This window comes from Erythrolamprus reginae, chromosome Z (assembly GCF_031021105.1).
Source record: "Erythrolamprus reginae isolate rEryReg1 chromosome Z, rEryReg1.hap1, whole genome shotgun sequence".
Lineage (NCBI taxonomy): Eukaryota > Metazoa > Chordata > Lepidosauria > Squamata > Dipsadidae > Erythrolamprus > Erythrolamprus reginae.
This window is the reverse complement of record NC_091963.1, coordinates 97590899-97605918: the sequence shown is the minus strand read 5'-3', so window position 1 is coordinate 97605918 and position 15020 is coordinate 97590899. Positions and strand designations below refer to the sequence as shown.

The window sequence follows — 15020 nt, the reverse complement described above, 5'->3', positions numbered from 1 at the left end:
TATAATGGAATGTATGAATGACCTTGGGAGAAAAAGAGAAGATGCTACCTAGGAAACAAGAACAGGACAGCCCACAATTGTTTAATAGTCAGAAAAAGAAACTAATAAAGATCCCCCATAATGGATGAAATACCGTAGTTAAAAGTGGAAATGGAAAGCTGGTGTCATCAGATTGCAAGATTCTGTTAACACAGCCTTACAATTTAGTAGAATTAGTTCATCTTGTGTTTTCTGTCTGGTTTATCTAGGAGCACCAACACTCACTTAACAGCAAAAATTCTGTCCCAATTGTGGTCATAAATTGAGAATTACCTGTGTATTTGCAGTAAGATGATATTTATGAACATTATAAAATGTAGAAAGGGAATTTAGTCTCCATAAGACTGTAGCTGGTCAAGACTTAAATTCAAGAACTGTTAGCCAGACCACCCAGAATTTGGCAATATTGACTAGAAACTATGGAAGCTGTAATCTAATGCAGAAGAACAGAAAGCTATGGAATTTGCTCAAGGACGGACTATATTTTTTGCATTAGCTATTTAAGAGAGAGAAAAACAAAAATTACTTTCTTCCAGCTAAATAATTCTTCACATATTTCAGCCAAATGTGTGGTTATAGACAGTCTGGCTTGGTATCAGGAAAATATAATGCATCATTTATTAAGTAACAAATAAGTTCTCCCTTGTCATTACTTTTATAGACAATGTTAAATCTAAGTTGAATTTTTCATATGACCGAGTAAGGGATAGGAAGCAAAATAAAAGTATTTAAATCCTAAAAGCTATAACCAATCGAAAAATATACATTGTAATGTTGTATAATATATGTGTAATGAATGCTGTATCTGGGATTTGGAAAATTGAAGGAATTGAGCATCTTTATGCAAGGTAAAAAAAAGTTATCAGTTAGCGAATATTCTGACATATATAGGAATACGTAACTCATTAATCTGATGAAAGCCAAATGTTAGCACAAAAATGACCCAAGACAGAATATTTAAAATGACTTAAAATATCATTTCAGTAGGGGATCAGGCTAGAAGACCTCCAAGATCTCTTCTAATTCTGCTATTCTGTGTGATTAAATGCAATTCTATTCCTTTTAAATTGTAGTAATTAAATAATTTTGAGAAGGGAGAATAGATAATCTAAAAGGGTTAAGTGCAGCTCTTCCAATGGAGCTTGAGTAGCCCAAGCCGCTGTAGTGGCTGTGCTCCTCGTAGAATGAGCAGTGATGCCTCTAGGAACATTAAGAGAGGCGGATTCGTACGCTTTAGTGATTGCGCCTCGAATTCCATGGCCCAGCACAGTCAATGATACCTTGGATCCTAGGGATCTGGGGTGGTATGCCACAAATAATGCTTCCGATCTATGGAAGGTCTTGGTCCATTGGATATAGATCCGTAGCGCTCTAGTGAGGTCTAGAGGGTGCCATCTGATGGAAAGATGGTGGTTCGGGTTTGAACAGAAGGAAGGTAAGACAATGTCTTGGGATCTATGAAACATGGAACTGACTTTAGGTAGGGTCCATGTCAGTTCCACCTTGTCCAGGTGGAACTGACATAGATCCTGGCGGATAGACAGAGCCACCAGTTTGGAGATGAGCCTGGCGGAACTGATTGCCACAAGGAAGGCTACCTTAAACGATAAGTGACAGAAGGAGGCTGATGCTAACAGTTCATATGGAGCATGCGTAAGAGAATTTAAGACCACGTGCACCGGGCTATTAGGCCCGGTGTGTGGGCTCCCCAGCCTGCCAGACTAGCATCTGGTGATGGTGAACTGGTCTGGCAGCCTGAACAAGGCCCCTTTGTCCAGGGTGGAGGAGAGCCACCATGAGAGGGATCTTAGAACGGTGGGAGGAACGGAGATGGTATGTGTTGAGTTGCTGGTTCCCGATCTCTAGAAGGGCAACAAAAGCGATTGGAGGTCTCTGGCATGGAGGCGCGCCCATGGAATGACTCCAATGCATGATACCATTTTTCCCAGGAGGGAAGAGAGAGTGGCAATGGAAACTTTCTTTTGTAGTTTAACTTGGGAGATAAGCTCCCTGATGCTGATTTTCCTTTCGGTAAAGAGGAAAACTTTGGATTGAACTGAATCTATGACTGCACCCGGGTGTTGGAGGGTAGTGGAGGGAGAGAGATGACTTTTCTTCATATTGATAGAAAATCCATGTTCCTGTAGGATTGCCATGGATGAATGCAGATCTGAAAGAGTGCCCCGTTTGGAGGGGCCGTGAATTAATATGTCTTCCAAATAGCATAATATGTGGATGGGGGTAGCGTGAATGTGAGCTAGTAAGGCACCCAGGAGCTTAGTAAAGACTTTAGGGGCCGAGGACAGACCAAAAGGCGTAGCCCTGTATTGATAATGCTTGCCCTGGAAGGAAAAGCGAAGGGATTGTCTGTGATTGTCTGTGATAATTGGGATGTGGTGATAGGTCTCCGTGATATTCATGGAAGTAATGAAGTCCCCTGGGTGTATGAATGCTAAAATGAATGATAGAGAATGCATCTTGAATTTTCTGTACTTTATGTACTGATTTAGACATTTAAGATCCAAGATAGCTCTCCATCTTCTGGAAGTCTTAGGAACCACGAAGAGAATAGAGTAGAAGTCTAAGCCTCTTTGAGAGGATGGGACTAGCTGAATAGCTTTAATGGAGAGGAGGTGCAGGATAGCTTCCTCTATACAGAGGTGGGGACCTGGGGGACAGGCATGAGATGAAATGTTTAGGAGGCATCCAGTTGGAGCCCCCATTCGATGATGGAGAGGACCCAAGGGTCCTTGCATGACTGGCACCAGGCCGAAGAAAGCCAGGCCAGGCGCCCCCCAATGGGAATAGAAGACAAATTACCATCTGGTTCTTTTAGAAGATTTTGAGGAGGAACCTCTCTGCTAACGGGACCCCCTGCCCCTGGGAGCTCTATCTGTCTTTGAGCAGAATTGGGAAGTATACTGACCTGAGCTCCTCTGGAAGGTGAGACCTTGGTCTTGGCGGCCAGGGCACCAAAAGGATTGCTGTGTTTTGGTTGCCTTCTTGGTAGTGGGTCCCAGGATTTTCTCTTTGTCTGTAGTTTCGGTAAGTAGAGGATCAAGCAAGTCACCAAAAAGATTTTTGTGCTTAAGTGGGCCCATGGAAAGCTGCCACTTCTGTCTGACTCCCGCTTGCCAGGATCGGAGCCAGATGAGTCTTCTGGCCACTATCGAGGCAGCTACTGATTTTGCTGCAAATCTTGAAGATTGTACCATAGCATCAGCTACATATTGGGCCGCTGCAAAAACTTTGTTTAAATCCTGTTGACCACATAGGTCATCAGGGGGAATGTGTTGTTGAAGCTGCTGGAGCAAGAGCAGCATGGCTCTGGTGAAGAAAGACGCTGCAGCTGCGCATTTTATAACCAGCAAAGAAACATTTTTTGAGCATTTGCTCCAGACGTTTATCCTCTGGTTTTAGGACCTCTTCTGCCTCACCAGGCATGGCTGCTTCTGAATGGAGTATTTGTTTACGTTTGGCTCACACAGGGAGAGGACCAGGTCACCTGGGGGAGGCAGATCAGGGGCACCTGTGGTTTCAGGTGAGCTAATGTGTACTTGGGCCTGAATCCTCAAATGTTTAGCATCTGCTTCATAAGATGCTGAGACTTTGTATAATTTCTTATCTTTGGAAGTGGGATTAGATCCCAAGGTTTGGTGGTCCCACTGTTTAAGCAATGCATCTTTAAATAGCTTTGGCATGGGGATGACTTCTGTGTCTTCCTGCTTCTCCATAAAGAATGGAAGGTTTTCTTCCTGGGCAGCCAAAGTGGATGGAGTAAGTTGGTCCTGACCAGAGAGACCTGTGGCTATTCTAGCTTTGTATAATAAAGATTTGAATAATTGAAATGAGAAAATGGTGGCGGATGAGGGGGTCTTGGTTTGAGATTCCTCATCCTCTGAGAGGCCTTGGAAGGGGTCATCCCTGGATCCTCATCATCCTCATTTTCCTCCTGAGAAGAGTCAGAATCAGGTTCTTGAGCTGGAACCTTGTAAGTTGAGAAGGAGCTCACGGGCCTTTTAGTACGTGATTGTGCACGAAGACGAGGAGGCGCATTGATGGACATGTGTTTGGCATCAATGGCTTGGGACAAGACTGAAAATATGGACTGTAGTTCAGGAAACAGGTTAGTAAGAGATGCAGGAAGATCTGGGGTCTCCCTGTGGGCCTGGGAAAAACCTGGCTCTGGGGGTTCTTCCAGACTGATCTCTGATTCACCTGGACCTAAACCCCAGAGGTTAGGTTGGGGCCTGTTTAAGTTTGGCTCACGCAGGGAGAGGACCAGGGTCACCTGGGGGAAGCAGATCAGGGGCACCTGTGGGTTCAGGTGAGCTAATGTGTACTTGGGCCTGAATCCTCAAACGTTTAGCAGACTATTCATGAATCTTTTGGAGGGTCTTATCCCGTCTCTTTTCAGCTCCAAGAGAGGAGGAAGTCTGAGTAATGGGTTCAATTTCATCTCCAGTAGGTCTAACTTCCTGATGCCTTTTGCTAGAAGTGCCTTTCTTGGGAATATTGGTTGCCATGGCCTGAGAAACTACAGGGACTAGGGCTGAGCCAACTAAGGAGAAGCTTCACAAAACAGAAATTAATTCCTAAGAAAAGGAAAGGCCCACGCTCCTTGGTCCAGTAGCATCTGCTACCCAAAGACAATCTGGACAAATCCAAAGTTCGTGCCAATGAGGACAGAGAGGCTAGGCCTCAGGTATTTCAAGCAACCAGGGCTGAGAGGCATAGTGTTGAGTAATAGCCTGAGCATGTCACAGCTACACAGGGCCAAATAATTGCGCCAAATGGCTTGCGCCTGGGTGAGCTGTTAGTGCCGAATTTTGATGGTCACTGAGGGCCATTGCGCAAAAAAAAGACTAAGTCCAGGGGACGGAACAAGAGTCCTTGCTCTGGGTCCCACTCCATAAGGGGGAAATAAATCTCTCAGTTGGGTAGATTTAATATAAATAAATACAGCCGCTGCCGGCATGGTTGCAGCGATTGCGCAATAATAAACCGTGCCATCGTTTCTCCGAGTGGAGCCATGCCCTGGAGGGCTGGCTTGAATATCTAATAGTTGTGAGGCAATCGAGGAATAAGAACTAAAGTACTTATTTATTAACTTTGCAGAGAAGGATGAAGAAGGGAAGGTGTTTGGAGAGGAGCTGAACCACCACGTGTCATGCCGGTAGAAGGACCGAGAGAATTCTGGGAAGGGTCGGATCCAGCAATCTTTTAAAAGACAAGGCTCGGTCCTATGCGGATTGGACAGCGAGAAATCCTTGTGACTGCTGGACCCACTCTTTCAGTACGGAGAATGTTATGTAAAAAAAAAAGTGAATGCATGTATTAGCAACAGCTCTGAAACTGCGCACAATTAAAATAAAATAAAAACCCCACCCAATAATGTAATCCCCTATTTGCCAGTATTTAGAGTTTTAGAAACACAAAACAAGGATAACTAATAGAAAACCTTATTGATTATTGATGAATAATTGTTGGATAAAATGATAAAATATAATTACCTGACAATGCTATTTAATCTGCAAGGTAATCTGTAGGTTCATTTAAAAATCTATTAAATATACAGATTGTCTGGATTCAGAAATAGGGATCAATCTCCATCAACAAGGTAAGATTTATTTACAAATTAGCTGCATTGTAAACTACAAATTAAAACACTAAAGTTGCGCAAAGCATTTGAAAGGGGTGTTTCACAAAGCATACCGGCATACCCATACTGTCACCAAAGTGAAGCGGCTGTATATGCAGGTCACAGAGGAAAGAATCTTCAGTTGTTGTCAAGCCTTCTTGAGGATATGACTTCTTTAATACTTCAAGATGAACTTTAGTCACACCAACATTGTTTGTCACAACCCTATTTTGAATGCTTTGCACATTATTATCAAGTTAATCAGTTAAATAATTTTGTCACCTTCTTTTCTGAAGCAGATCCTCTGTAATTGAAATAGGGTCTTATACAGAATATGTCTAAGTTTTCAAACTGAACAAAAGCAAAACAAACTTAGGGACACAAATAAGCTCATATTTTCCAAATAGCATCACTACACAGATTTTGTATATAAGTATTCAATATTTTATAATTTTAAAATATTAACAAAGCAACATAATATAGAATTATAGGCTTCCCGAAGATTGACTACAGAAAGAAATGAGTTATTTATGAGGTTAAAGTTTCAATGAGACTAACAAAGAAAAAAAATACTAATAATTATCATGATGTATCCACATCTGTAATTTAGATATACAGTAGATCTCTGAATACATTCTGTTTCTTCTACTACAGAAATGAATGTTCATTCAGTTGACTGGAGACTTTGGGAAAATCATTGCTTCTCAATTGACTGTATTTCATACATAAAGCCAAAGTTGAAATGTTCTAATTTTCATGAAGAAACAAAACTTAAATGAGCAAAAAATGCATATTATTTAAAAAAATAAAATAGTAGCCTACTATCCTACATATACAAAGAGAAACTGATCACCTAAGACAGTGTCTTACTTTCTTTTTATCCCCAAAAGCCCCACTATGTCTTACTTTCGGGGTATGTCTTATATTGGAGCTTCCCTAGCGGTGACGGCGTGAGCTTTTGGGGCCCCGGTGGGAGGGCACCGGCCACTGTTGCTTCTAAGCGGCGCCGTTGTTGTCCTCACGGCGCAAAGCCACGCAGTCCTAAATCGCTCCCTTCTCCGGCCAGCAAAGTCTGCTGCCTAGGAAAGCAGCGCATGCTTTCCCAGGCAGCCGGCTTGCTGGCCGGGGAAGCAAGCGATCTGGGACTGTATGGCTTTGCACCGCGAGGACAACAACGGCGCCGTGGTGGCTTTCAAGCGCCGCCCTTCGTGGCGCCCCACCACCTGTTCCTGAAGACGCGGCGACGTATGCGCCACTGCCTTGCGCCTCGTTTCCTCTTCCCGCCTCTCAGGGTGCAGATCCCAGAGATTACGGGATTTCGCCGAAATCCGCGCTGCGAAGAACTTGGGGGACTTTAAACCGAGGGGGATTACAAACGATCGGCTTTGTTGGAGGGGTTTTTTTCCCACGGAAGGCCAAGCTTGGAGGAAGCAACCGAGGGAAGGGGCCTTGCTGGCGTCAAAGGTACCGAAGAGGTGGAGACAACCTGAAAGATGGAGGGAGGGTAATAGTAGGAGCTACGATGAGTAGAGTAGACGTGGGCAGGAGGCGGCGCGCAGCTACGTGTTTCCCCGAAAGTAAGACATATGTCTTACTTTCGGGGTACGGCTTATATTAGCCGACCCCCATGAAACTCCCAATACGTCTTACAATCGGGGGTGTCTTACTATCGGGGAAACAGGGTAGTAATGTTGATTTAATTTATAGGAGATAGTGTTTTCTGGACCCAAAATAAACAGGTTCACATTTGCTGAGGCCTGGAACAAGGCTGCAGCGGAGGCTCTTGACCGGATTGCGCCGTTGTGACCTCTCCGCGGCACTAGACCCCGTAGAGCTCCATGGTTCAACGAGGAGCTCCGGGAGTTGAAATGCCAGAAGAGACGTCTAGAGAAGCGATTGAGGAAGAGTAAGTCTGAATCTGATCGAACACTTGTAAAAGCTTATATTAAGACTTACAAAGTGGCGCTCAAGGCGGCAAGATGCACGTATCATGCCGCCTTGATTGCATCAGTGGAATCCCGCCTGGCCGCTCTGTTTAGGGTGACCCGCTCCCTTCTTAACCAGGGGGGAGCCGGGGAGCCCTTGCAGAGTAGTGCCGAGGATTTTAACACGTTTTTCGCTGATAAAATCACTCGGATCCGGGCGGACCTCGACTCCGATTGGATAACAGAGTCGACTGACAACAAGTCAGTCGAGGTGACTGTGGCCCGTACTTGTCCACCTGTCTGGGAAGAGCTTGATCTGGTGACACCTGATGAACTGGACAAGGCCATTGGAGCTGTGAGCTCCGCCACCTGCTTACTGGATCCGTGTCCCTCCTGGCTGGTTTCGGCCAGCAGGGAGGTGACACAGAGCTGAGTCCAGGAGATTGTCAATGCTTCTTTGGGGAGGGGCTCCTTTCCGGCTCCCTACAAGGAGGCACTTGTGCGCCCCCTACTCAAGAAGCCTTCCCTGGACCCAGCCATTCTTAACAACTATCGGCCAGTCTCCAACCTTCCCTTTATGGGGAAGGTTATTGAGAAGGTGGTGGCGCTCCAACTCCAGCGGTCCTTGGAAGAAGCAGATTATCTAGGCACTCAGCAGTCAGGATTCAGGCCCGGCTACAGCACAGAAACTGCTTTGGTCGCGTTGATGGATGATCTCTGGCGGGCCCGGGACAGGGGTTTATCCTCTGTCCTGGTGCTTCTTGACCTCTCAGCGGCTTTTGATACCATTGACCATGGTATACTTCTGCGCCGGCTGGAGGGGTTGGGAGTGGGAGGCACTGTTGTTCAGTGGTTCTCCTCCTACCTTTCCGGTCGGTCACAGTCGGTGTTAGTGGGGGGTCAGAGGTCGACCTCAAGGTTACTCCCTTGTGGGGTGCCTCAGGGGTCGGTCCTCTCCCCCCTGCTATTTAATATCTACATGAAACCGCTGGGTGTGATCATCCAGGGACATGGGGTGAGGTATTATCAGTATGATGATACCCAGCTGTACATCTCCACCCCATGTCCAGTCAACAAAGCAGTGGAAGTGATATGCCGCTGCCTGGAGGCTGCTGGGGTCTGGATGGGTGTCGACAGACTCAAACTCCCAGGGACAATTCCATCTGTCCGTCCATAACCCTGGGGGGGGGATTATTGACCCCCTCAGAGAGGCTCTGCAACTTGGGCATCCTCCTTGATCCACAGCTCACATTAGAGAACCATCTTTCAGCTGTGGCGAGGGGGACGTTTGCCCAGGTTCACCTGGTGCACCAGTTGCGGCCCTATCTGGACCGGGAATCACTGCTCACAGTCACTCATGCCCTCATCACCTCGAGGTTCAACTACTGTAATGCTCTCTACATGGGGCTACCTTTGAAAAGTGTTCGGAAACTTCAGATCGTGCAGAATACAGCTGCGAGAGCAGTCATGGGCTTCCCCAAATATGCCCATATTACACCAACACTCCGCAGTCTGCATTGGTTGCCGATCAGTTTCCGGTCACAATTCAAAGTGTTGGTTATGACCTTCATGGCATCGGGCCAGAATATCTTCGGGAGCACCTTCTGCCGCACGAATGCCAGCGACCGATTAAGTCCCAGAGTTGGCCTTCTCCGGGTCCCGTCAACTAAACAATGCCGTTTGGCGGGACCCAGGGGAAGAGCCTTCTCTGTGGCGGCCCCGACCCTCTGGAACCAGCTCCCCCCAGAGATTAGAACTGCCCCCACCCTCCTCGCCTTTCGTAAACTCCTTAAAACCCACCTTTGCCGTCAGGCCTGGGGGAATTGAAACATCTCCCCCGGGCCTATACAGTTTATGTATGGTATGCTTGTGTGTATGTTTGCTTTTAATAATGGGGCTTTTAGTGTTTCTTTTAAATTATTAGATTTGTTATATATTGTATTATTACTGTTGTGAGCCGCCCCGAGTCTACAGAGAGGGGCGGCATACAAATCTAATTAATAAATAAATAAATAAATAAATTTGACATTAAGCCATCATACAGTCCACTTTACTGAATAAAGCAAAAGACGCTAAATAGAGTTTACAAGGGATAATATCATGCCTATATTTAAGCAAGTCACATTAAAAATATTTAGGTCCTCTACATCAGTGATTTTCAACCTTTTTTGAGCCATGGCATATTTTTTACGTTTACAAAACCATGGGGCACATTGAGCGGGGGAGGGGGAAGTTTGGACAAAAAAATTCTCTCTCTTCCTCCCTTTCGCTCTATTTCTCTCTCCCTTTCTTTTCTCTCTCTCCATCCCTTTGTTTCTCTCTTCCTTCCTTCCTCTTTTTTGCTCTCTTCCTCTCTCTCCCTCCCTACCTCCCTGTCTTTATCTCTCCCACCTTCCCTCCCTCTCTTTCTCTCTCTCTCTCTTTCTCTCTCTCTCATTTTCTTTCTTTTTCTCTTTCTTGCTTTCTTTCTCTGTCTTTCTCTTTCTTTCTTGTTTTCTTTCTCTCTCTCTTGCTTTCTTTATCTCTCTGAGCTTCGCGGCACACCTGACCATGTCTCACGGCACACTAATGTGCCGCGGCACACTGGTTGAAAAACACTGCTCTACATGACATTTACATGCTGGCTGGTACTTCCCATACCATTCATTGGATTCCTTGTTTATTGATAGTTTATATGTATAATTTAATTAAAGAAAAATAAATTGAGAAACTAAAATGGTGCAAAGCATCATTGTAAAGAGCCCTGGGATCCCAAGTAGACCAGAGTCTTTCCTAGAAAATAAATATTGGAGGTTGGTGGCAGTCTATTGTTTCATTTGGATATGTAAAATAAACTGAAATAGCAAGAGTGTGCTAAAAGACCAAAATTACCTGCCTTCTAGTAAATGAATGCCTTCTAACAAATCTATCTATCTATCTATCTATCTATCTATCTATCTATCTATCTATCTATCTATCTATCTATCTATCTATCTAACTATGCTGCCCAATCCCATGTCTACTATGGCTACCATTTTGTGAGTTACTTCTAACATGGTCTCAAAATGCTAAGTGACCCAGGAGTTTTTAAAAGAACATCTCTGATATAGTGCAATCCAGTATCTTAGTAACTATAAAGGTAAATGTTTTCCTGTCAGTCGTATCTGATTCTAGAGCTTCTTGATCAAAGGAGCCAACATTGTTGGAAGACAATTTCTATTATCATATGGCAAGCCTAGCTGTCTGTGTACGTGTAAAGGGAGACAAGCAGACAAATTCAATTATGGTAGCGGTGAGTACACCATTGGAAGATCTGAAAGATTATTTTGAGAACACATTGTCCTGAACAAAATCTATGTGATGATTAGAGTGTTGACACTGGTTAACAACACATTATCTATTTATCTATCTAAATATGCAACTCAATAATACATCTAAAACATTGTACAAAAAGTTTTGAGTCTAAAATTATTATTGTTGTTAGTTGCGAATCTAAAACACCTTGTTTTAAAAATATAGACTGTCGGGAGCATTTTGAAGCATTCTGAAACAAAACCCAGAGGTAGAAGTTTTGCTTCTTAGTGTTTCAACTTTCTAAGAGTATTTTAAAGGCCATTGCTACCTGAGGTACTTGGCTTTACACCTATGTATCAAAAGAGTATATTCTTAACTTTGCTATAAAAGCAAATTATCTGAAGAAATATTTATAAACTAAACATTAGCAGCTTACCTAATCCTTAAAAGGGAGAGACCCTTATAAACAAAATGATATAATAGAACATCTCCTAGCAAATTATCCTTGTGTTACAATCATGGAATGCAATGCTAGATCTGTGTTGTTGAATGCAGTTAGTATGGAAAAATAATATCCTTTTTATTTAAAAAAAAACATATTTTGAAGTCAATTAGAATTAATTGATTAGTCCAACCACCAATTTTTAAATGCATTGTAGAGGAAGCCTCATTTTAAAAGCAGATTTTACCAAAGTTGAGGTGATAATTTCTGGTTTCACACAGGGAATCATGGTTAAAGTTGTACATAGCTACCACATGGATAGCATAGCTCACTTCAGAAACATTCCAAATTTGCAGAATTGATCTTTCAAGTAGAAGGAACCTTTCCTCAGAATTTGGCTTGTCTCCATTCGTTGTTCAGCTCTTCTAAGCTATAACAGCACTTCGGTTTTATCTGGAATCTTCTAATTTTGTTTACTTACCCATTAACCATTATTATGCATATATAATAGTTCAGAAGGGCTATTCAGTATTAAATGTGAGAGGTTGACATTGCAGACACTAAACCCCAACCTTAGTAACATGCTCTTCATTTACTCTCATTTAAACAGGTTTTAAACACTTCTGCAGAATCTTTTGGCTTCTGAAAATAAAACTGTTACATCAATAACCTATTTCTTAACATTATTTACATTATATTTGCTGTTAACATCTATACTTATATGTAGATAATTCTCAGTTTGATTCTAAAATGTTAATGATGCCTAATATGCTGCTTGCATGTGCTTTAAAATGTGGTTAGCTTGTCTTTTGGGCAGCACAAAATAGTTTCCAAGAGAGAAATCACACAAACCATAAATAAACCATCATGCTTCAGGCAAAATCACACAAATTATATGTCATCTTAACCACTACAAACTTTTTAATAGAGCTCAAAAGTTGACGGTGCATGTTAAAATAATTGTGATTACAAGAAAGTAAATTAGCTAGAGCCTCATTACAGTGCTTCAAAATGTGAAAGGTTATGAAAAATGTTATACCCAAACCTTAAGAGCAGCTCATATCTAAGGCAACAAATGAAGGCATACCTAAAAGCACACATCACTAATCTCAAATGTTGGTTCTAAGTATATATATATTTAGTACAAGGCTAAATTAATTTTCCCAGTATGCAAGCCTTCCCATTATGTTTATCAAGCCTCTGGGTTTCCTTCTTCTTTTCCAGCCTATCCCAAAGTTCAAAATTTGTCAGTATCCGTTCCAGCACTGTTTTGGCAGGTTACCAGTAGGAAGAAGAAACAGACCTCTGATTGCAATATTTAAAAGATGAAGTCGAAATTCTCTGACAATTCTTAAAAGCAAAGGGCAAGCTCTAAGGCAGTGTTTCCCAACCTTGGCAACTTGAAGGTATCTGGACTTCAAATCCCAGAATTCCCCAGCCAGCATTCGCTGGCTGGGGAATTCTGGGAGTTGAAGTCCAAATACTGTATCTTCAAGTTGCCAAGGTTGGGAAACACTGCTGTAAGGAATAGGAAATAAAGACCGACCAAGGACCATGTCGGGTGAGAGTTTATTTGACTCCCTTCCATCGAGGCTTCTACAGAAACAAATGTAAAGCCAGACTCTAAGTCTACTACTCTCCTGGGAACAAGACCAGGCGGGAGGAGTCAATAAACCCTGTTTCCGTTCCACCCTCGCCAGGTCAATGCCCTCGTGATCTTTTCTCCACCTCCTAGTCCAGCTGCGGGCGGGCAGGGTATAGCCTGTCCGTCGGGGGGCTCTGGTCCCGCGCACTCTTCTTTTCCCCTCCCGCGCAGCATTGCGCGCCTGCCCCTGCTGCGGTTTCTAGCTGCAAGGACAGTGTTATGAAACCAGAGCCGACCCCGTAACTCCGGAGACTCTCGTTTCCTTCCGTCCCGCAAAGAGACCCCGGGACAAAAAAAGAGAGGGGTCACCCCGGCGAACCCGTCACTTACCTCCGATAATTCCTCCTCTTCCTCGTCCTCTTCTTCCTCTTCTTCGTCTTCCTCCTCGTCGTCCTCGTCTTCCTCCTCCTCGTCGTCTTCCTCCTCCTCCTCGTCGTCCTCTTCTTCGTCGGTGCCGCCGCAGCTGCTTTCGCTGCTACTGCTGCAGTTGGTGCCGACACTTTCCACGCCCGGTTGCTGCCGCTGCTGCTGCTGCTGCCGCCGCCGCCGAGCCCAGCTTCGCTTTGGCGGCGGTGGCGTTAAAGACGATGACAACGGCGGGGGTTGTTGCTGTGATGATGGGTCGCTCTTTAGGAGGAGGTCGCAAACCCTGGCGAGCCCCTCGGCCGAGCACGGGGAAGAAGTGGAGTTTCCCTCAACACAGCTGCCCTTCACCCCCGTCCCGGCTGGAGAAGTCGGCTCCATGGTCGCTCGCGCCACCACTCGCTTCCCTGCTCCCGCACCCGGTCACCTCCACGGCCGTCGCGGAGCTCAGCAATTCTCGCGAGATGGGAAAGTCAGCAGGCCCCGACCCGGCTTGCTTTTCTGCCTGCTGCTACTGCTGCTTTTTGCCACCGTCCTGCGCTTCAATCTGCCCCGCCCAGCCTTTCGTCAGCCCCGCTGCTCTTGTCGCGCACGCGCAACCACACTTCACCGCAGCCGGAAAAGCAGCAACTCCGGTCTTTATAGCTATTCTCTGCGCACGCTCTGGACTTCGGCTTCCGCGTTCGGAGCGTGCGTCATCACGGTGCGCCCTCTCGCAGTGGGGCAGCTGATGTTCTTCAAAAATTGGGAAGGCGATACACGTGCCTTTGGTTTGGATATCCCTGGGCCAGAAGGGAAAAGAGGGGGAGGTTTGAAAACAGTAACGTCCGAGTCAGCTTTCCTAAATGTGCTTTATTGAATAAACTTCCGGTTTGGCGATGTCACTGTGAGTGCTGGTCTCTCGCCATTCTCCATATGTTTTCAGGCTTCTAGATTACCATACTGTATAAATGGAGACTTCGCTCCTCAGCTAAATGAAATATTTCTTTATATTTATTTTCTGAATTGTTGAGATGGCAACAAGATTCAAATGACCAACAGTTCGCTTAATTTCAAATGCGCCATTATTTGTTAGACTTGTATGCCGCCTCTCTCCGAAGACTCGGAGTAGCTCACAACAAAATACAAAGTACAAATCTGATAGTAAAAACTATTATAAAAACCCAATTATAAAAACAGTCATACCATCCAATTAAACCATACATCAAATGAAACAGCTAAGAGTCAGTTATGTTCCCCAAGCCTGGCGGCATAGGTGAGTTTTCAGTAGTTTTCAAAAGGCAAGGAGGGTGAGGGCAGTCCTGATCTGGGGGGGGGAGTTGATTCCAGAGGGCTGGAGCCACCACAGAGAAGACTCTTCTGGGGCCTGCCAGATTACTGTTTTGTCGACGGGACGCGGAGAAGGCCAACTCTGGGACCTGATTTGTGCAGCAGAAGGCGGTTCCGAAGGTATTCTGGTCTGATGCCATGTAGGGCTTTATAGGTCATAACCAACACTTTGAATTGTGACTGGAAACTGATCGGCAGCCAGTGCAGGCCACAGTGTTGATGAAACATGGGAAATTCAGGAAAGGCCATGATAGTTCTCACGGCCGCATTCTGCACGATCTGAAGTTCCCGAACACTTTTCAAAGGTAGCCCCATGTAGAGCCATTACAGTAGTTGAGCCTCGAGGTGATGAGGGCATGAGTG

The 15020-nt window shown here is 44.7% G+C and overlaps 1 protein-coding gene across 6 annotated transcripts in view; it reads right to left on the bottom strand.

Annotated features, from left to right (window-relative positions):
- The window catches only part of ANKRD17 (ankyrin repeat domain 17), a 133808-nt gene extending 119818 nt beyond the window's left edge, over positions 1–13990 (bottom strand). For 2 of the 6 annotated variants that reach the window (XM_070726723.1, XM_070726724.1), the window contains exon 1: positions 13296–13990. In XM_070726723.1, coding sequence (XP_070582824.1) covers positions 13296–13709 — 414 coding nt within the window. In that variant the 5' untranslated portion in view covers positions 13710–13990. The remainder of the gene's footprint in view (positions 1–13295) is intronic. The other 4 variants (XM_070726721.1, XM_070726722.1, XM_070726725.1 and 1 more) reach the window with 2 other exon arrangements.
- Between the last annotated feature and the right edge of the window lie 1030 nt (positions 13991–15020).